Source organism: Eleutherodactylus coqui, chromosome 7 (genome assembly GCF_035609145.1).
Source record: "Eleutherodactylus coqui strain aEleCoq1 chromosome 7, aEleCoq1.hap1, whole genome shotgun sequence".
NCBI classification, from domain to species: domain Eukaryota; kingdom Metazoa; phylum Chordata; class Amphibia; order Anura; family Eleutherodactylidae; genus Eleutherodactylus; species Eleutherodactylus coqui.
Genome location: NC_089843.1, coordinates 9,796,852 through 9,818,779, shown reverse-complemented (window position 1 = coordinate 9,818,779; position 21,928 = coordinate 9,796,852). Strand labels below are relative to the sequence as shown.

At 45.7% G+C, this 21,928-nt stretch overlaps 1 protein-coding gene across 1 annotated transcript in view; it reads left to right on the top strand.

Annotated features, from left to right (window-relative positions):
- Positions 1-21,315, top strand: part of SIGLEC1 (sialic acid binding Ig like lectin 1) — a 114,230-nt gene extending 92,915 nt beyond the window's left edge. Inside the window, exons 20-24 of the mRNA XM_066572863.1 lie at positions 1,199-1,501; positions 4,433-4,529; positions 12,272-12,341; positions 17,824-17,940; positions 20,891-21,315. Of these exons, the coding sequence (XP_066428960.1) occupies positions 1,199-1,501; positions 4,433-4,529; positions 12,272-12,341; positions 17,824-17,940; positions 20,891-20,896 (593 nt within the window). The 3' untranslated portion in view covers positions 20,897-21,315. The remainder of the gene's footprint in view (positions 1-1,198; positions 1,502-4,432; positions 4,530-12,271; positions 12,342-17,823; positions 17,941-20,890) is intronic.
- The last annotated feature ends 613 nt before the right edge of the window (positions 21,316-21,928 follow it).

Sequence of the window (21,928 nt, the reverse complement as noted above, 5' to 3'; positions counted from 1 at the left end):
ATTGCTTCTAGTCTTTCCTTGTACAGATGAGAATAGGGCTGATCCCTCTGCACTGTGACAGCCCTTCAGATATTTGTAGACAGCTATTAAGTCTCCTCTCAGCCTTCTCTTCTGCAAGCTAAACATTCCCAGATCCTTTAACCATTCCTCATAGGACATGATTTGCAGACTGCTCACCATCTTGGGAACTCTTCTCTGGACTTGCTCCAGTTTGTCCATGTCTTTTTTAAAGTGGGGTGCCCAGAACTGGACACAGTCTTCCAGATGAGGTCTGACTAAGGAAGAGTAGAGGGGGATAATGACCTCAGGTGATCTAGACTCTATGCTTCTCTTAATACATCCCAGAATTGTGTTTGCCTTTTTGGCTGCTGCATCACACTGTTGACTCATGTTCAGTCTATGATCTATTAGTATACTCAAGTCTTTTTCACATGTGCTGCTTAGCCCAATTCCTCCCATTCTGTATGTGCTTTTTTTCATTTTTTTGGCCCAGATGTAGGACTTTGCATTTCTCCTTGTTAAATACCATTCTGTTAGTCGCCGCCCACTGTGCAAGCTTTTCTAGATCTTTTTGAATACTCGTCTGCAAATTTGATCAGTTTCCCACAATTCCCTCCTCCAGATCATTTATTACAATGTTGACCAACACTGGGCCCAGGACAGAGCCTTGTGGTAACCCACTTAATACATGCTTCCACTTGGGTGTGCAGACATTTATGACCACTCTATGAATACAATCACTCAGCCAGTTGTGACAGTTCCCTTGTCAATCCCATACTTGGTATTTTTTTCAATAAGTACTGGAGCAACAGCCGTTTGAATTAGAATAAGTTCTGTTTGTCCAAAGCTAAAGTGTCTCTTTTTGCAGAACAAATATGAGCTCCTACTAAATTGTTGTTGGGGGGGGGGGGGGGAGTTAACAAATTGTAGAAGCCAACAGCATCCAACAACTCACATTGATTTATATTGGCAATAAATATCATGAGAGAGTCAGAAGAGAGACTGCATACATGTCCAGAAGCTTCATGCTACCAGTTATGAACCCTGCATAGAAAGAAAGTCAAGATGCTAAAACGTATTGAATGTTTGTGAATGAAAGAACAAAGTCCCTACAACCAATCATCTCAAACTATAATGCTTAACATTGGCCTTGTCTGCTTGACACATGCACCTAATCCATTTTATGGTTACCTTACAGATGGTCCAAAGAATTTGGTGATCTCATCCTTCTTAGAGACCCATGAAAGAAATAGAGGAATCATATTATGCAGTGTAGACAGCCACCCACCATCCACCATTGAACTTTACAAGAACAATATTCTGCTGGGCAGCTCGGCATTAGGACAGGCCAACCAAGGGCACAAGTACTGGACTTCTACATTGCATAATTATCTACGGTTGGAGATACAAGACTTTAAAGCAGAGGATTGTGGGAACTATGTCTGCATAGCCAGCAATAGATTAGGAACAGCAAGTTCATCCAGAGACGTCAACATTACAGGTAGGTTATTTTGCTGTAGATTTTTCAGGTAAATTTTTTTTATACACTTATTGTCAAAGAAAAATCCATCACCTAGAAGAAGTTATCAGAATCAAATGAAACTTTCTCTGTGTGATTGTAAAGGTTTTTTTTTTTTTTTATCAGTGAGTGATTACAATATCAGAGCAAAAGGATCATTTATAGTGGATAACTGAACACGTGAAGAAAGGCTCTAGTACCCTGTTGTATTGCCTCTAGCTTGGATACCAGATATGATACAGGCAGGAATGGAGGCTCTAGTACCCTGTTGTACCACCCCTAGCTTGGATACAAAATATGATACAGGGTGTGCATGGGGCCTCTAGTACCCTGTTGGGCCACCTCTAGCTTGGATCCAAGATGTGATACAGAGAGCATGGAGGCTCTAGTACCCTGTTGTACTGCCTCTAGCTTGGATACAAGATGTGATACGGGGTGGGCATGGAGCCTCTAGTACCCTGTTGGGCCACCTCTAGCTTGGATCCAAGATGTCATACAGGGAGCATGGAGGCTCTAGTACCCTGTTGTACTGCCTCTAGCTTGGATACAAGATATGATACAGGCAGGTATTGACGCTCTAGGACCCTGCTGTACCGCCTCTAGCTTGGATACAAGATGTGATACAGGGGGAATGGAGGCTCTAGTACCCGTTTGTACCGCCTCTAGCTTGGATACAAGATGTGATACAAGGAACATGGAGGCTCTAGTACCCTGTTGTACCGCCTCTAGCTTGGATACAAGATGTGATACGGGCGGGCATGGAGGCTCTAGTACCCTGTTGAGCCACCTCTAGCTTGGATACAAGATGTGATATGGAGAGTATGGAGGCTCTAGTACAATGTTGTGCCACCTCTAGCTTGGATACAAGATATGATACGGGGAGCAAGGAGGCTCTAGTACCCTGTTGTACCACCTCTGGCTTGGATACAAGATGTGATACAGGCAGGCATGGAGGCTCTAGTACCCTGTTGTACCTCCTCTAGCTTGGAGACAAGATGTGATACAGGCAGGCATGGAGGCCCTAGTACCCTGTTGTACCTCCTCTAGCTTGGAGACAAGATGTGATACAGGCAGGCATGAAGGCATACAGTTTCCGTATGGTATTCTGCAGCATATCACTCTACATTTGCTGTAACTGAGCCTCTAGATCATACAAACTCATAGGCTGTGGAAGTTGGCACCCCAGATAGTCTCATTCTTATTGGCCATGGCAGTGTGACCCTGTTGTGGGGGCTTCCTGTGACCCCCTTGTGTGTGCGGCCGAGCATTATCTTGCTGGAAGCCGCCATGAGAGGAACACATGTGGCTGCAGGATGTCCTGAGTATATCGCTGAGCTGTCATTGGCCCTTGTACCACTACTAGGGGGGACTGACTGTCGTAACCCCCCAGACCATCACATCAGCAGGGGGCAGTGTGCCGCTCTATAGCAAAGGCAATATTGAGGCACTCTACCTGAGGCCTTCAGACACAAACACATCAGTTGTCATTGGCCAAAGAAAACCTGCATTCACTGCTGAAGACAACCCAGTTCCACTCTGTAGCAGTCGAGTTTCCTTACTCACAACACCATTGCAAATGGAGGTGATGATGGGTGTCAGAGGCCATACATGAAATGGGCGCCATTAAACCAATGTCCTTCTGCCCAATGCCTTGAAATGATTCCATTGGCTCCACCTGTCTTTGGATAGCGGGCAATGCAATAGTTGGAGTTGTTTGTGCTTGTCTGACCATGAGACAATCATCTCTATTAGTGGTCTGTAGAGGGTGTCCTGAGCCCGATGGCTTTGTGTGCCCTCACACATCTACTGGTCCCAACACCTCCAAACAGTCTGGTTAGTACAGCCCGGTTGGGGACAATTCATCAATACAACCATGCAGGTTCTCACACTCCAATAATGCGCCCCCTCTCAGACTTAGAGGTCAAAGATGTCCACTACACACAAGGAGCCTCTGAGAGACTTTTTATAGATCAAGGGTAGAACTACTTTGCGTGCCTCCGGTGACAAGACCATTTATCTAATCACACCACAACTCTCATCATTTGTATATCTGCCTGAGTAGTAACTACATGCCAAGTTTTGCAGTAAAATGAGAATTTCTATGTGCTTGATTTTTTTTTTTACAAAAATTGTATGTCAAAGGGGTTTTCCGGGACTTTAATAATGATGGCCGATCCCAGCACCATCACCGATAAATTGGCACAAGAATGTAGATTTGGTTGTGGCTGTGCCTGGTATTGTAACTCAGTCCCATTTGCAGTACCAGATACAGACATTACGAAATGTATGGTGGTGTTCCTAGTAAAAATGGAGGGGATGCAGTTCTTGTCAGAGTGTTGTGATCCTTTGGTCAGTTGATTGATCAAGGTGCTGGAAGTCATACCTCCACCAAATTTGGATACATGGAGAGATTTTTAAGTGCTACCATGTTTGAGGGGGTCCTTGTGTGCACATCAATTTAAAACCTCCTTTCCAATAGGCTGTTGAAGGTATTTTGACCTGAACATTGATTCAAGACACTTCCATTTTGCTGGATTTACTGGTAGGTTTTGGGTCATTGGGTCTGACAGATGGTCTGACATTAACCTTAAGTACCCTGAGCTACAATGAGGAATTCATAGTAGTTTCAGTAATGGTGGGTTGCCCAGATCCTAGCCATGGCCCTTAAGTCATCAATAGTAGATTTATGGGGATCTATGGACTGGGACTCCCCCCAATTAGCTGTTCTCTGGGCCATTGTCCCTATATACAATACATATGTTAAAACATTACAAAACTTTACATTGTGTCCTAACTTTGTCACATGACTGCAGGTCCTCACCCTCCACAGGCTTCATCATTATCATTACCTCTGCGCAGTGTATACCAAACCGCCATGTTATGCACTAATGTTGTCTTCATTTCTTCCCGCAGGCAGTGAGTCTCCGGCCTTTAAGGTCATTTCCTGGTTGGCTATCATCTGTATTCTGTTCTTGGTGTCCACTATAATTTTCATTCTCTACAGGCAGAAGTAAGTGCAGTCTTTATTACTCACTTCATTGCAGCATTATGGATATTACTTATCTTCTCCTCGTTGGGCAGTTCCTATATTTCATATGGATCTCTTCACAATACGCTTATCATTAGCAGTAACATAGCAGTAAGTGTTCCCTGCAGTGCCCCCGCAGGGGAACTGAAGCATTACCCAAAATCCATTCATATCAATGTGTCTCCTGTGTAATACAGGACAAGGCAGTTGTTCTAGAGCAAGAGACGAACTCTGCAACAACTCTGCACATTGACCAAGAAATGAGAATCCCGAACTCTTCTATTAAAGGGGTGTTCTGGGACTAAACTACTGTCCTCAGAATAGATCATCAACAGTTGGTCAACGAGGGTCTGCCACTCAGTATTCTCACCGATCAGCTGATTGAAGTGACAGCAGCGCTTGGATGACTCCATTGTCACTGCAGTCCATACCAAGCACAGTGCCTATATTGAATAGTGGCTGTGCCTAGAATTTCAGCTCAGTCCCTTTCAGACATGCTGTCAAGCCATGTGACTGAAGAATCTGACGTCACTGGCCTGAGAAAAGCCCACAGCACTCACCCAAGTGTTGTGACCACTAAGGCTAGTGGTTAAGTCCACGTAGCCAGGACGTAAAAAGACTATGGGGCGGTCACGAAGAGGTTAAGGATATAGGGAGGAGGAAACACAACATAGGTGGAATCATGGTAGGGGAGTAATCACAATGTGAATCATTCAAAACAAGCAATAGACATAAAACAATGACAGCTCTGTTGAGATAAACAATGTAAAGTATCAAATGTGAATACTGAGAATAATATGTTGATAGAATAAATCAAATGGTGGGATGAAAATAATCCTGTGGCTATGGGGTATTAATCATCTTTGGTGACTATCGTGGTCTCCATGGAAGACGGTGAACCAAACACTCCAAAGATTCTGGGACTTCTCCATGTCCCCTTCAAAGAAACAGATTGAGTTCACCTCATTATCCCATTCTAGAACAGAAGGGATTGTATTATCTCTCTAGTATCTGAGATCTGATTTTAGCTGCATTCATAAGAAACGGAAAGATTGATTTGTTGTTAATTAAGAGACCCGATGCGTCTAAATTTAAAAGGTTGATCTCAGGGGAGAGAGTAATATTAGTAGTGAAAAAAAGGCAACGCATTCTTTGTATTTCCTCCCAAAATGGTCGTATAAGCGGGCATGAAAACCAGATATGTGTGTACGAAGCCATATCATTTAGGCATCTCCAACAGAGAGGGGAATACAATACTGGGTCTTGTACCAGCTAGATACAATTGCATCATTTAATTCTTGGAAACTAGAGGAGGTTGAGGTCCACCCAAGGTTTGGGATTTGATTGGCGGGTCAGATCCACTAGGGGGTTCAGGTGGGAGGCAATGCTAAAAGTTTCAAAATCTGGGAGACCCATGCCACCAAGTCTTTTTGCTTTAATAAGGTTTGATGTTTAACCCTATGACCCTTCTTCTGCCAAATGAATTTTGCTACAAGTTGTTTGAAGTAAATATAACATTTTTGTTAAGCAAATCATTTTAACTAGATTCTTCCTACCGAACCAAGAAATCGTCAGGGAGCTCCAAGGGATGAGATCTTTTTCAATTTTCTCGAGCAGGGTTACAAAATTAAAGTGGTATAGATCTGCGAGATTCTGGGGTATTTCTGCCCCTAAATAAGTAATTTGTTTACTCGTGTTTTTAAAAAGAAACATTTTCAGAATTCCTACCCAAGGCCCAGCTCTATATTTATATTTAGCAATTCTTATTTGGAGAGATTAAATTTGAAATGAGATATTTGGCCAACACTTGTAAACTCTTGTAAAATTGAAGGGATTAGGGTCTGTGAGAAAGAACAGCATATCGTCTGCGTAGGAGGCTGTTTTGTGTTGTCTGTGGCGGCATTTCATACCCATAATTTTGTTATTTTGTCAGATTTAAAAAAAAAAAAAAAAAAACATCTACAGTTAGTACAGATAATTAAGGGGATAGGGGGCGTCCCTGTCTGGTTCCGTTATTGATGTGGACTGTGGGGGAAAATTCAGTTTATTTTGATTCTAGCCGAGGAAAGGGGTGTACCAGATTTTTGAGGAAACGTGTTGAGGAACGACCAGTCTAATCAAAAGCCTTCTCTGCATCAGTGGTGAGAAGGGCTAATGGTGATTTGTTACACTGAACTACATGAATCAGAGTGAGTAATTTGGAAGTATTATCCTTTGCTTCTTTGTTTGGTATGAAGCCAACCTGTTTTGTGTTGATTGGACTGAGCAGAGCTGATTTTATTCTGTTGGCTAAGATCTTAGCGTATAGTTTAACGTCATTGTTAAAGATATGGGCCTATAACTGCTGCATTAGGTAGCATCCTTTCCCTCTTTGGGGATTAAGGTTATGTGGGCTGTCAGCACTTGTTAAAATATTGTACTAGATGCAGGGAAAGGGTTTCTTTCGAAGGTTTTGAAATAGAGGTACCTGAAACCATCAGGACCTGGGCGTTTTCCCTTAGGGCTTGTCTGAATACTTTCCTCCACTTCCTGGGGTGTAATCGGTCTATAGAATAGTTGTAGTTGATTTATGGTTATACAAGGGAGATTAACCGAGTCCAGAAAGTTGCGTATTTTTTGGTGTTTATCAGCTAGTGATTCTATAGGGCTTTGGATATTATATAATTCAGTGTAATACACATGGAACATTTTGGATATGTCTGATGTTTTATGATGTAGTTTATCATTTTTATCTTTGTTTTTGGGAATAATTGCTTTAGCATTTTGATTTTTAATTAAGGCTGCGATTTTTGTACTGCATTTGTCAGAGAAAGCATAGTTTTTATATCTTCCGAAGTAGAGGTGCTTTTCTGATTTTTGGTTGAGGAGCTCTTTTAATTTAATGCACAAATGAAACAGGTGCTTTTCATGTTGTTGTGAGGAGTATAATGGGGTTATGTGGCTACAGGGCATTCTCCCTGAAACAATGGTGAAGGGGAAGGGGAAAGGAGAGAGAATCTGTTCAATGAGAGATGTAACTTTTCTCTCCTTTTCGCTTTTCTTCCTTGCTCCTAGCTCGATAAATAAGCCTCTCATTACAGCCTTATTGGCCTTCTACAGTATAATGGGGTTATGTGGCTACAGGGCATTCTCCCTGAAACAATGGTGAAGGCCCTTGTGAATCTATTCAATCTCATCTTTGTTTTTCAGTAAATTGTCGCTCAATAACCAGTTGGATGCAGACCTCCTTTTGGGGGAGATAATTAATCTCAAGAAAATAGGGGCATAGTCTGAGTAAAGAATAGGTTAATAGAACGTTTTAGTGACTGTATCCAAGAGCGAGTGCGTGATGTAAATATAATCGATTCTCAAGTATTTTTATGAACCCGGGGGAAAAGGAGAAGTCTTTCGTATCTGGATTTAGAGTTCTCCATGGGTCCATGAGGTGGAGAGCCGCTAACCATTTCTTAATTTTTTTTTATTTTGGGGAAGGAGACAGCTGAGGAGTCACTTGAGTAATCTAACGTGGGGTTGAGCGGAACATTAAATTCTCCACCTAAGATGAGATGGCTTTCAGCAAACTTGTGTAACTGATTATAGAAGTTGGTGTCAAGGAGTCTTGGTGAGAGTTGGGGGCATAGATATTAGCTAAGGGGAATATTTTGTCACAGATTGCACCCTTAACAAAGATAAATCTTCCCTCTGGGTCCACTTTGGTATTTAGCGCTTTGCAAAGAACCTTTCTATGTAAGGCTATAGCTACACCTCAATGTCTTTTCAATGGCGTAGAGGCGTTGAACCATTGAGAGAAGGATTTATTTTTGGTAATAGGGGTACAATTTTTTCTTAAATGCATTTCTTGAAAGAAAATGATAGCAACACCATGAATCGCTAGGTAATGCAATGTTTGTGCCCTTTTTTGTGGAATATTAATACCCGTCACATTAAATGAGGCTAAATGTAGGTCAGACATATATAGGGTTATAGGGAGTACTTTCTACATTAACAGCTTCAGCAGAACTGTCAAAGTAAAATATAAAAACAAAAAACATTAACAACTGCCTTTGTTGGGCCAACAATAAACAAATACATTATGACTGCTGCTGGACCAGATTTTAGGGACTGAATCCCATCTGGTGCCAGATTATAAAGCAAGAATCAGAAGCTTGGGGGGACGTGAAATGGCACAGTGGATCCATGTCTCGCAGCGTAGTCTGCTACCTGCAAGAGAATAATTAGTGGAAAGCAGAAGCAGATAAACATATTCCAAAAAACAGTAACATTGACATTAGGAATGTGTGTGCAGCCGTATAGCGTCACACAGTTGTATATTGGGTGTAGAGTTCAAGCATTGTCGTTGCCTAACTCTCTTCTAGGAGATGTATATGAGTCTGCGTCGAGGGTACAAGATTTCTTATTTTTGCGTAGTGTTACCTGATGGCCTGGCATGTGGGAATGGCGGGTATACTCAGGAGGTCTTCAGCTGTGGTCCAATCAGGGATTTGAATATGGCCTAAGTCTAATTTAGCTAAGACATGGGGAAGATCTTCAGGGGTTCTGATGGTCCAGGTTTTATTGTGACCGAATATCCCCAAGCCGAATTGAAACAACCATTTGTAGACCATAGCTTTTACCCTCAGAGCTTTAGTGCGGGGCTGGATCTGTCTTCTTCGGTCAAGGGCTAATTTGGATAGGTCTTGGAGTATTAAAAAAGCTCTTTGCTTTTCTGCGTTGATCGCTCTTGGCCTAAAGACACGGTGTGTGCTTTCCAGGCCCAGGTCACAATTATCTGTTTTGCCCAGAAGCTCATTGAAAATGGCAGTTAGAACCGCTGGTATATCCTTGTTCAAGACTGATTCAGGGATTCCTCTAATTTGGATGTCATTTCTCCTTGAGTAATTTTTAAGGTCATCAAGTTGTAATTTTTGGAAGTAGGATTCTCTCTGTTTTTCAATGAGGATCTCCGTCACTCTCTCTGAGTGGTTAACCACTAGAGATGAGCGAGTATACTCGCTAAGGCACATTACTCGAGCGAGTAGTGCCTTAGCTGAGTATCTCCCCACTCGTCTCTAAAGATTTGGGGGCCGGCGGGGGAGAGCGGGGAGGAACGGAGAGCTCCCCTCCGCAACTCACCTGTCACCCGCGCCGGCCCCCGGATCTTTAGAGACGAGCGGGGAGATACTCGGCTAAGGCACTACTCGCTCGAGTAATGTGCCTTAGCGAGTATACTCTCTCATCTCTATTAACCACCTGAGTACAAGTGTCCTCCGGGGTTTGAACTCTTGAGTAGACTTGGTTGACATCTTTTCTCTGCTCTGATATTTCCTTTTTGATTGTCTGAGTAAATTCTTTGAATGAATCTCTTCTGCAATCTTTGGCTGGCAAGGCCTTAAAGGAGATGTCCCGCGCCGAAACGGGTTTTTTTTTTTTTAACCCCCCCCCCCCCCCCCGTTCGGCGCGAGACAACCCCGATGCAGGGGTTAAAAAAACCACCCGCACAGCGCTTACCTGAATCCCGGCGGTCCGGCGTCTTCATACTCACCTGCTGAAGATGGCCGCCGGGATCCTCTGTCTTCATGGACCGCAGGGCTTCTGTGCGGTCCATTGCCGATTCCAGCCTCCTGATTGGCTGGAATCGGCACGTGACGGGGCGGAGCTACACGGAGCTACACGGAGCCCCATAGAGAAGAGGAGAAGACCCGGACTGCGCAAGCGCGGCTAATTTGGCCATCGGAGGGCGAAAATTAGTCGGCACCATGGAGACGAGGACGCCAGCAACGGAGCAGGTAAGTATAAAACTTTTTATAACTTCTGTATGGCTCATAATTAATGCACAATGTACATTACAAAGTGCATTATTATGGCCATACAGAAGTGTATAGACCCACTTGCTGCCTCGGGACATCTCCTTTAATGTAATCCCTCAGTTCAGTGTCCTCTTGTGCTTGCGCCTCTATCAGAATCTGAGGGTGGAACTAGCAGGGATGTGGATTTCTTTTGTGATGTCTCTTGTTCTTGAGGTTTTTGGATTTTCAGGCGTGAGTTTTTTGAGGAATCTTTCGCTTCCCAGAGCTCGGTTGGGCGTCTTAGTATTGGTGTTTGCTTCAGGATTGGCAACTCTGGTATTTTACCCCATTGTTTCTGCTTTTGAATATCACTACGCTGGGAGAAAGGTAGAACTTATTTGTTCACATTAGTGAATTGCTGTCTTGGGGTTGTTTTTGGATTACAGCACAAGCATAGTAGCGCAATCTGTATTATAATGTTCGGCTTTTAGCATTATTGGTTGAGAATTCTGTCTTATTTGTAAACATGGAAATTGACTTTCTGGTGAATTGAAATCAATCTGTTAAAAAAATGCTCTATAGAGAATCAATATGTAATGATTTGCTGTGTATATCATTTTCAGCCACTAGGTGGTGGTATAGTCCACTAGTTAATATGGAGGCTGTGTGTGATAGATATAGGTTGTTGCTGCCGGCAGATGTTGCTGGGTATGTTCTGCAGTGACTCTGGGCAGTATAATTCAGAGCCTTATTATCGGAGGGGTATCTGACCCTATAGGATGTGCAGCGCCGCCTCGCTGGCACAGGTGTGCTGCTGCTGCAGTGAATTAGGTGAGCGCACTAAAATGTTCTTCAGTAGATTCTGATGTTACTGGCTCCAACAATAGAGCTATAGCTTCCTGACTGCATATTGCTGGCCCCCAGCTTCAAGCCTTGGCTGGCCCAGTCAGGCCTCTGTATGTATATTATGCAGCAATGCGCTGTGGGGTTAATGTCTCCAGCCAAGGTATCTGCAGCTTCAGCTCCCCATCTGCGTTCCTCTGGTAAACCCCCAGCAGTGTGAGGCTGTGTGATGGTGAAGGTGCTGCACCCACTCCTTCCCAGATGATGATTAAGCTATAGGCCCTCACCTCAGGGACTCAAAGATGGCGGCTGCCTTGCGGGGAAGGGGAAGTTATTGTTGGTCCCAAGAGGTGCTTGGTGCGCGGCACCTCGTAACCGCTGACCCCTGAGAACAGAGGTCCCTGAGGTCCTGCGAGAGTCCCTACTGGAGAAGTGCGCCAGGCTGCAGGCTGCTGGCGGTGGGGAGTGCAAAGGGAGATGTAAGCCTGCGGCGCCGCAGAGAACTGTGATCGGCTCCTTTGCAGGCGGGGGGGGGGGGCTAGCTGGTACTGCCGCTGCCCCGTCCTAGCAGCATGATCTGGCTGCGGGTCCCGCTAGTGTAATCCAGGGATGTGGGTGACTGAGTGTGCCGGGCTAGACCACAACCCACTCACCCGCAGTGCAGCATTGCGGGAGCAGGAGATCTCGTCCAGAGGGCATAGAGAGCTGTTTAAATCTTCCTCTTGCCAGATGGTTTGAGTTTTCAAGTTTAGCGGAGCTCAGCAGCGTGCGTCTTCTCCTCAGGCTTGCCAAGGCACACCCCTCGATAACATATCATTTTTACCACGCCATGAACGCCATAAAATCAAACTTTACCTAAAATGGTGAAATTACCTTTTTTTCAATCTCACCCAACTTAGAATTTTTTTTTTTAATCTCTCAATATATTATGTGATACGTTAAATGGTGCGACAGAAAAATACAATTTTCTCACAAAATAATAGAAGCCGTCCTGTGGCTATGTGCTACTTGATGACCATTCCTTGGTGGCTCCACTGAGTCTGACTTAAGATGTTCCTACAACTCTTGCATAAACAGAAATGGCGCATTCACGTAACGGCGATTTATATGTTCCAGGATTACAAAGAAGCATCTGTGGAGTGCAGAAGAGGAGCCTATAGAGATGGCCACAAAGGAGGCATCACAGGTGAGGGGTCCTATCCATCTTACACTGCATTATACGGCGTATACAGCACACCTCACTGGTAGCTCTGGAGCAGTAGATGAGCCCCGCCACCAAATCCTCTGACTAAGCAAACATAGTGCCCCAATAACCAGGACACCAGTATCTTCCCTAGCCGCAGTGCTGCACATAGACCGAGTGGCATGGCTGCCTTGTGCCTCACCCATGCCGTTAAGCATCCTTATTGTGGTGACACAGCTAGTCAGCATGTTAGCTTGTTCAGCCAGCCCAGGACGAGCAGCTGTAGGCCGGCTGAAGTTAGCAGTACACTTGGGTAGACCGCCACAAAGCAGCTGACTACCCCAGCACAGGACCCCAGGAGGAGGCCACAGACCACATCATAAGCTGTATGTGGTCACATAATCAGTGTCTTGTAGATCACTGTAGTTTGAATGCCAGCAGACCGGAGAGGCGGGCATTGGGGACAGACAGTACAGGACTAACCCCTTTATTTACCATGAGGCACCAGGGCCTGTAACCAAAATAATCATACAACAACTGTTATTCTTTTGCTGGATGGGAGTTGGTCACAGCGTTTATTAACTGAAGATTAACATATTTGTTTATTGCGTAAACCTCCATTTTCACTGAGGGTAGTAAAATGCCAGTGTAATGGTAGGCCCAGGGCAAGTCCGCTCTCCAAGGTGCTGCTTCCTCATTTCTCACCACACTCCACCACGGAGGAGGCCATGTAACCCTACATGGCACTCCGACCCCCACAAAGCAGAAACAGGGCCTGCTCCGCACCATCCTGAAGGCCGGACAGAAATATGTCCAAGCCTATGCCATTTAAATGGACACCATCTGGGCACATCAAACTGAAGTTCTCACCCTCTAATAAATGATGCCATACCACTTCTCTGGACCTTGAATGCATAAATCTGGAGATACGGGAATTAATGATGCCCCAGGCTTTTTCTCTGGCACCATGTCAAACTACCCTGGGAATTATCTTAGTCCACACTATACTGACTTCCCGAAATAATCCAGGGAAACACTCCAAAGTAGACCTCATTAGTGCCAGGAGCTTGCCAACCTGCAGAGAGCAGAGGTCATTTCCGCCTGCGTGGATGACCAGGACAACCGTGCTCATTACCTCTTGGCTGATGTTGACGACTTGTGGGAGGACCTGGGTCCACTGCAGCCTACAAATGTCATGCCAATGCACATTCATTGTTTGGAGGCCCAAATTTTTGCCACTAGCCCTGCACTCATCACATTGGGCAACCTAGAATATATCTGAATAGCCCAGAAATCAAACCACCAGACAACTGGAACTTACAGCAAACAAAAGTTAGGTTGTGCTAATGAAAGTAACCGTTCCAGCCTGATATACCTTGCAAAACACACCAATTGCCATCTCCCAATCCTCATCACATCTGACTCTGGATGGCCTGCCTATGCCGCTTCTGTGGCTGAACCAATACGGAAGAAATGTGTTCCAAATTCAAGGGGGTCCAGGCCCAAAAACGTGAGGCAGTGACAAAAAATAGCTGGAAATTTAAACCAAGTGTAGGGGTAACATCGGAATTAACCAAACAGTTTTCATCTACAACTCAAAAATGCTCAATGAGCCAAATAGGGAAGAAGTACCAGCGAAAGAACGAAGGGGAATCCACGCACCCTTGCTGAAAGAGTATGTTTTTGACCGACGGACTCGCAAATGCTGAGTCGTTTGCTAATACCACATCTTCTAGATATGAACCACCTGGATGGGAAGCTGAAAGAGGGACCAATCCACCCACCTGCAGGGCCCTGAAAAAGGCGAGGGCAAAACGAACAGAAAAACGTTACCACTTTTATTATATCTGGCCAGCCCAGAATCTGGAAGTAAAAGGCTATGCCAGATAACTGACACTGGGCAACCAGTCCGGAAACCTTTTTTTGTGCAAGCACAACATAAACTCTATGGTCACTTTCAAGTGAAGCTGATCCAACTCAGACACATTCCACCCCTGAACCAAGGACAGACACTGCGCCCACAGCATGATGCTGCCATGTGGCAGAAGAAACTGAGGACCTCAGCAATGCCATCTCCCCAGCTCCACCATGCTCTATAGCCAATTTGGGCATGGATGGCCTTTCATATCCACCTCCGGATAAAGCTCCCAGAAATCCTGCCAATGGAAACGTGACGAAGAGTCAGCAACTTTATTTTTGACAGCCAGCCAGAATATGCCTTGCATGAAACCAAACGTTGGGCTCCAAGCACTGAAGAACAAGATGGTGAAGTGAAGACAGAACGGGCAAGAAGAAAGAAGACAGCCTATTTATTAATAACACGAATAACACTTAAATTATAAGTCCAGAAGTGCACTGAGCGGTTGTTAAAGTTCCTCTTCCAAAATTTCTACCACCGTAACAATGAGGAACAACTCCAGAAACATGAAAATACTGCACAAGCCGAACTCCTGCCAAGTGGACGCACACCACTCCTTTTAGAAAACTGCCCAAAAACCCAAAGCCCAAGAATAGTTCCAGCACCCCATTGGAAACCTCAGCAGCCTGCACACAAGTGAGGCCGTTATATGAACTCAAGAATTCATGCCAAATGTGCAAATTAGCCACAAAAGGTGGTTATGCAGGTAATGAATGATAGAATATGATAACGTACGACCCGTTCCAGAAAGGAATTCTATATCTCAAAGAAGTGGTACGATATGGAACAGCCCATGGGCAAGCAAGGGTCAAAATAATACTGCCCATCGACATAACAATACAAAAGATGGTAACAGTCTGGGTGCATTGGTAACAAATGGAATGCTGACTTAATATCAGATTTTGCCAGAAGAATGCCCCGACCGGCCTTTTGTACAAGGCCAACAGTTCTGTCAAGATCAAAGCCTTCTCTGGCAAAATTCCATCATTTACAGACTTGCCTTCGGGGGTGAGAAAAATGATGTATGAGGTGAAACTTGCTGACTTCCTTTTTACGGACGACATTGAGAGGAGACACCCGACGGTTAGGAAAAGACAGGGAGGGGAAGAGGCCTACTTCATGATCTTCTGAGTATCATCGGGTACTCCTCAGCTGAACACAGAAAAAAAGGCTCCCTGCAGAGATAAAAGGGGATTAAAAAACCATAACTAAAACCATAGCACAGATGTGGAGCTGCTGCCTTCTCGGGGTACAGGTCTAACCATACCCCCAATCTCTACCATGCTCCCCAGTTATTTTTGCTCATTGGGACTGAGGTGCCTAACAGGCTGTTTTCCCGTCAAATGAATGCAGCAGGCTGAAGCACGAACATCCCTAAATTTATAGAAACCGAAGAACCTGCAGTGACCCTCATTAAAGAGCTAGCATGCTCATGTCCAAACGGCCACTGTTCCTGGGTGCCAGAGGCAGCAGCCACGTACATAAATTGGGGGGCGTCTACAAAACCATTAGGCGAAGCCACACATCAGTTGCTTTTACCCACCAAACATTCTTAGGCCAAATAGCCAAACGTCTCCTAAACTCCTCATTATTCCACCACTAGGCGGAACCCCCATGGGACTTATAGGAGTTGTAAATCATGTTTATGTAAATGAACGGCTCTGAGTAGCACTCCAGGTGTTTCTGACCCATGATGCATCCCAAAACCGAAACGGTCTGAAATGAGTTGTTCATAGTCTTGGCTATGCAATGCTTCTTGTCAAACGGTTATCTTCCAGCATACGCCGTTCTTCAACAATTGTGCTGGTCAGTGGACCATATGTCTACATAGGCATTTCGCCAAATTTTTTCTTATGTATCATTGTCCAAGTCTGTACCCAGAGGGCTCACCCCACAGTACAAGCCTGCGCCCCTGTATAACTTGTCAAAAGGAGAGGGCTTAGCAGTGGGGGAAGGAGTGAAAGAGACGTCTGAAATTTTTCCAAAAAGACCTTAAAAGCAGCAACCATCTCTGGCCCCATTCCCCCACCCCTGCCCCCGCAAGTCTCTGCATAATTAACACTTTCCAATCCACTGTCTGACGTCTAAAGACATTATGATTTAAGGCTGTACAGCTCCGATGTTGGAAGACGTCCGTCCGGGTTCTCTTACTGTATATTGTCAACCTCTCTGCTGTCTGAGCATATCCAACATGTCACCTAATGTAGTACTGGCTTTAGCCAGCAGATAGCGCCATTTTATAACAGCAGAAAAAAGAGTAAGCCCCCTAGGAAAACCAGGATACAAATTGTATTGGAAAGGGTTAAACTCATCAGAAGATGCAGGATTACCCGGATCTACAGAAGATAAACCCACAGCCTGTGCAGCCAGAACCAAGATAACTGGACCAGATGGAAAAGAAGGCCCCTGCCTCGTTCAATTAGCCTGTTGGCCACCCTGTAATCGCTGATGCACCCAATGACTCGTTTGAAGATGATGGAGGGTACCATGCACCAGGAATGGGAGGCCCTTGATCTGCATCTGCACTGACTGTAATTGCAAACTGCAGACCCACAGCGACTATGGTTGCATTAGTCCAAGCAGGACATGGAAGAGCAGGGTGACCTGCACATGCTGACTTGTGACCATCGGGCATCGGAATTGGCCTGGACAAAACCAATTTGCCCACCAAAGAGGAGAAGCCCAGCACTAGGAGGAGGTGTTAAAATTTCTTGTGCATCATGAAAAATTAGATTAGCAGGAAAAGGAGAAGCCTGGGTCTATACGGGGTAAGCACTGAAAAGTGGGACTGCTGAGAGCAAAGGCAAGGAGGGTTGAACAGTAGCCTCCTGTGAGACAGCAGAGGACACCCCAGATGACTGGGCACTACTAGCCTGTTCTCCCATCACACAGCAAGAGGTGCCCACGCTCTGTAGAGCACACACAGCACTGGAAGACTGTGGCAAAGCAGTAGGCAGGGCTAATTCTCCCACCCATACAGGCACTGCTAGGAAGGCAGATGGGCAGGGGTGGCACTACAGTGTCCTGCAGCTGGTGGACTGCGGCTTGAGCAAGAAGGGAGATGGCATTATTTCACGATCCGCCTTCCCCCAACCGCTGGTGAGTCCATTGTAGAGCCAGCAGCGGGTGCAAAGACTCTGAGGATGGCCAGAAACTGGCCCCACCAACCCACCCCTTCATTCTGGCTTCGCTCCTGCAGTGTCCGGCGGAGAAGTTCATCAGCGATTCCTGCATCTAGCAGCACGAGACCTTACAGCACTTGTCGACACGTCCTGCCAGAGGGAGCCGCAGGGGAAGGGAAGAGGTAAGCCAGCCCCTTCATAAACAACACGAGGGGGTGATGGGAGATGAAGGGCAAACCTCCTGCACCCCTTAAAGAGGCCACCACCTAGCTATAAAGCCCTTACTAGAGGGAGAAGGTGGGAGGGCTATTAACTCCTTACAAGGTAGGTGTAAGGGAAATAAAACCGAAGGGAACAACTACTACAATCCCCCTCTACAGTCCGGGGGTACGCTTCTTATCCAGTCTCTTACCCTTCATGAACACTAATCCTCTTTCATCACCAGGCGAGCCTGAGTAGCAGCACAATTGGGCTGTCCACTGCTGAGCACAGACAGCAGCCCACAGAAGACCCTGGAGTCCAGGAGCCGGCAGTGACCACCCAGACCACCTCCCCATCCTCAGTAAGTATGGCCAGCTCAGTTATACAGTGTCCAGTGGGGTCCCATGTTAGATGTGGACCCCCTACAGATGTATAAATCCTTCCAGAATGGGAGTCATGAAGCCCCTATAGATGTGGACCCCCTATAGATGTATAGAATCCTCCCAGAATGGGAGTCATGAAGCCCCTGTATACGTATATAAACCTCCCAGAATGGGAGTTGTGGAACCCCTATTTATGTATATAAACTTCCCATGAAGATGTAGATCTCCTATATATATCTTTCCATGGCTGGAGACTTGGACCCCCTATATATGTATAGAATGGGTGTCATGGAGCCCTTATATATGTATATAATCTTCCCAGAGCGGGAGACGTGGACTTCCTATATAGATATATAATCCTCCCAGGGAGGAAGATGTGGACCCCCTATACTGTATATGTATATAATCCTCCCAGGGCAGGAGACATGGACGACCTATATATATAGTATTTCCAGGATGGGAGGATTGGATCCCCTATATATCTATATAATCTTCCCAGAGCAGGAGACATGAAGCCCCTATACTTGCTGTTTTAATGCCCTGTCATTCTAGCGGTTGGGCGCCCGCTCACAAGATCCTTTTCATCCAGTTCCGCTATTTCTTTCAGACTATATGGCTTCAGCGTGTCATCAGTGCAGGAGGGTCCGATGCTCTGCAGGTCCATTCTCCATCATAGTATCTCCAGCACTGGCTCCAGCGCACGTGCAGCGATACAGAAGCTCTATTCTCATCTTGATCAGCCAACGGATACAATCTTTACAAAATTAAATCAGATTAGTCCAAATTGATTTTGGGCAAGAATCTCAGGAAAATGGAATGCCTGCTGCAGAGGTCAGCATGCAGCCAATCAGCAGCCAGTGTGCCTTGCTGATGTCACCAAATGTGTCCTCCGTCTTGCATATGGGCAGCAGTTTCATTGGGCACCTTCATCACATGACCTGGCTATGTACAACATAGGCAGAGTGTAGTCAGCAGATATTATACAGCTGAGCTGCATCACGTCTATATGCCTATACAGAATGTGGTCTGTACATCGGGAGAGGGGATATTTCTGCTACTGTCAACGTATATAGCAGCAAAGCAGACAAACTAGGTTTTGGTGGGGGGATTATTGCAGTCTTCTGTTTGTGGCCTCAGGCGTTGTTCAGAGTCGCCAGTCCGGCCACTACAAACTATTTTCAGGCCTTACGCAGCTGCCAGTGGTTTTCTACAGCTGATAAGTTGTATAAAACTACAATAAAAAGTGACCCTACATTAAATAAAATAAATATAAAGGAAACATGAAGAAAGCAACGAGTAGGGGAGAAGGGGATGTGTGATGGTGGTGGTGGAGGACGGGCCGAGTAGGGGAGTAGGGGATGTGTGATGGTGGTGGTGGAGGACGGGCCAAGTTGGCACTTCAAGCATCTCCCACTGAAGCAACACCTCAGAAGGTGAGGTGAGCCCACTACCATTCCTTAGAGGTTGTTCTGCCCATGCGTTACATCCGCGGCACGCAGAACAGGTCGTAGAGCGGATGACACAGCGTGCCTCAAGGACCGCCACCAACCATTTTTTCCTCTGAAGAGAAAGGTGAGGGTAAGTCAGGGCAAGCGATCGCCCTCCACAGGGAATGGGTACTCATGGGAATGTGCAAACGGAGGTGCCAGCTCCCGGTGCTCACTGTGACATAGAGTCCAGTAGGGAGGTGAAGGACGACAAAGAGGAAGAGTAGGTATATCTAGGTCAGCTCACACATCTTGTACCGCTTGGGCATTCTTAGAAACCACATGTGAGGACAGAACAACGGCCATTTGTAAGATCTGCGGTAAGCATTTACAGCATGGCAAGAGCATGAACAACCTCAACACAACACATATGACCAGGCACATGAACTGCCACCACCCGCTGACTCGGAAAGCCTATATGGGCCACAGACCAAAGAGTCAGCCTCATCCTGCTCCCTCTTCCTCCATCTCTTTCCTGTTCATGTAGCTGGGACAGTTTTGTGTAGGGAAGCAGCACGCCCACTTCAGCCTCTCCTCCGTAAATAAGGATTGGCTGCCAGGAGAGGGAGACAAGGAGCAGAAGTTGAGCCGCCACCATCACCACCACCTTCACCAACATCTAACCCATATTCCAGCATGTCTTTCTTTATGTGACCACTAGAGGACGCACTTATACAAGAAATAGCAGAAATATAATTGTAAAAAACAACAGACATTGTCCATAATGAGGAATACTGTGAGCCTGTTACCTTGCAACCCATCTAGGCTTACCCCCTTACACATGCACCGGGATACTGTGACAATGGAATTACAGAACCCAGAATCTATGGGGATTGTAGGCCAGTGCAGAGGGAAGGGACATCAAGGAAGATGCAGCGGTGAACATGGCTTATGTTCACCGAGTGGATAGGAGATCTGACGGAACATCCGAGCAGCCGCTCCATTTAATGAAAGCGCTGGAAGCAGCTTATTACGAGCGCAGTACAATCGCCAGACATGTCATTGAAATGAATTGAGCGCATCACGCCTCCCTCTCTGCATTGATGCCGTGCCATCAGGACTCCTGTTCTCAGGATTGGTGAGGTCCCAGCTGATGGACCCCCACCAATTATAAAGTTATACATTATACTGTGGCTAGTGGATAACTTTACATTTTGGCACAACCCCTTTAATAACAACATCGCACTTAATAACACGGCTCATTTTAAAAGCAATCAGAAAACCCCTTTAAGTCTTTGTCTATGCAGGAGATTTGGAGCTTTGTGTCAGAAAAACAAAACTCCAACCGTCATGAAGCTACACAAAGAAAATAAGCAAAGAATGTGGGACATAAAATATATAACAAAAAATGGCCTCCGGGGGCAGCGTTCCATCTCCCTGATCCCTTCGTCGCTGGTCTGGGCTGTGATTCCATATAATTAGACTATTTTCCTATTTTCAGACCTGAAGCTTTCGGCACTCTTCAGTGCGGACTCCAGAACGGCGGTTTATGGGAGACGTGGTGGACCTGAGCCATCCTTGTGGGAATCTTCAGGACGTTTCTGTAGGAGGAGCTTCAGTACTCCGCATGTGAATTCTATCTCACCCCGCCGCCATGTTCTCCTCCTACTGGCTGAGAGATCTCCGTGCCGAGTGACATCAGCATTCGCCACCTTGAAAGAACTTGTACATTTTCTACTCCAGATGTAATCCAGGCAACGCAAAGACGACCGGCCAAAAATTGGATGGGGATTATTCAGAAGGCGGAAGGGCAATGATTCAATGTATTTCCCAACCTTAGTGCTTCTCCTGCTGCTGACCCCTCAGAGCCGCGTGCTGTACGCCTAAATATTGTGCTTACGCCAAATTAAAGCCTTTCAACATTCATTTTGGTGAATATTGTACAGATCTAGTAACAACCGCACCCCACTGTATGATCCGAGTGTAAAGCGGATATATATACACTGATTGTCAGTAACATCACCCCCTAGAAGGAGTATATATATATGTGATTGTAACGTTGATATGAGTGATTACAATATCAGAGCAAAAGAGGATTTAATGTGGAGGTCTGACTCCTTGTAGGGAGGCTCTAGTACCCTGTTGTACCACATCTAGCTTGGATACAAGATGTGATACAGACAGGCATGGAGGCTCTAGTACCAAGTTGTACCACCTCTAGCTTGGATACAAGATGTGATACAGGCTGGCATGGAGGCTCTAGTACCCTGTTGTACCACCTCTAGCTTGGATACAAGAAGTGATATGGGCGGGTATGGAGGCTCTAGTACCCTGTTGTACCGCCTCTAGCTTGGATACAAAGATGTGATACAGGCAGGCATGGAGCCTCTAGTACCCAGTTGTACCACCTCTAGCTTGGATACAAGATGTGATACAGGCGGGCATGGAGGCTCTAGTACCCTGTTGTACCGCCTCTAGCTTGGATACAAGATGTGATATGGGAGGGCATGGAGGCTCTAGTACCCTGTTGTACCGCCTC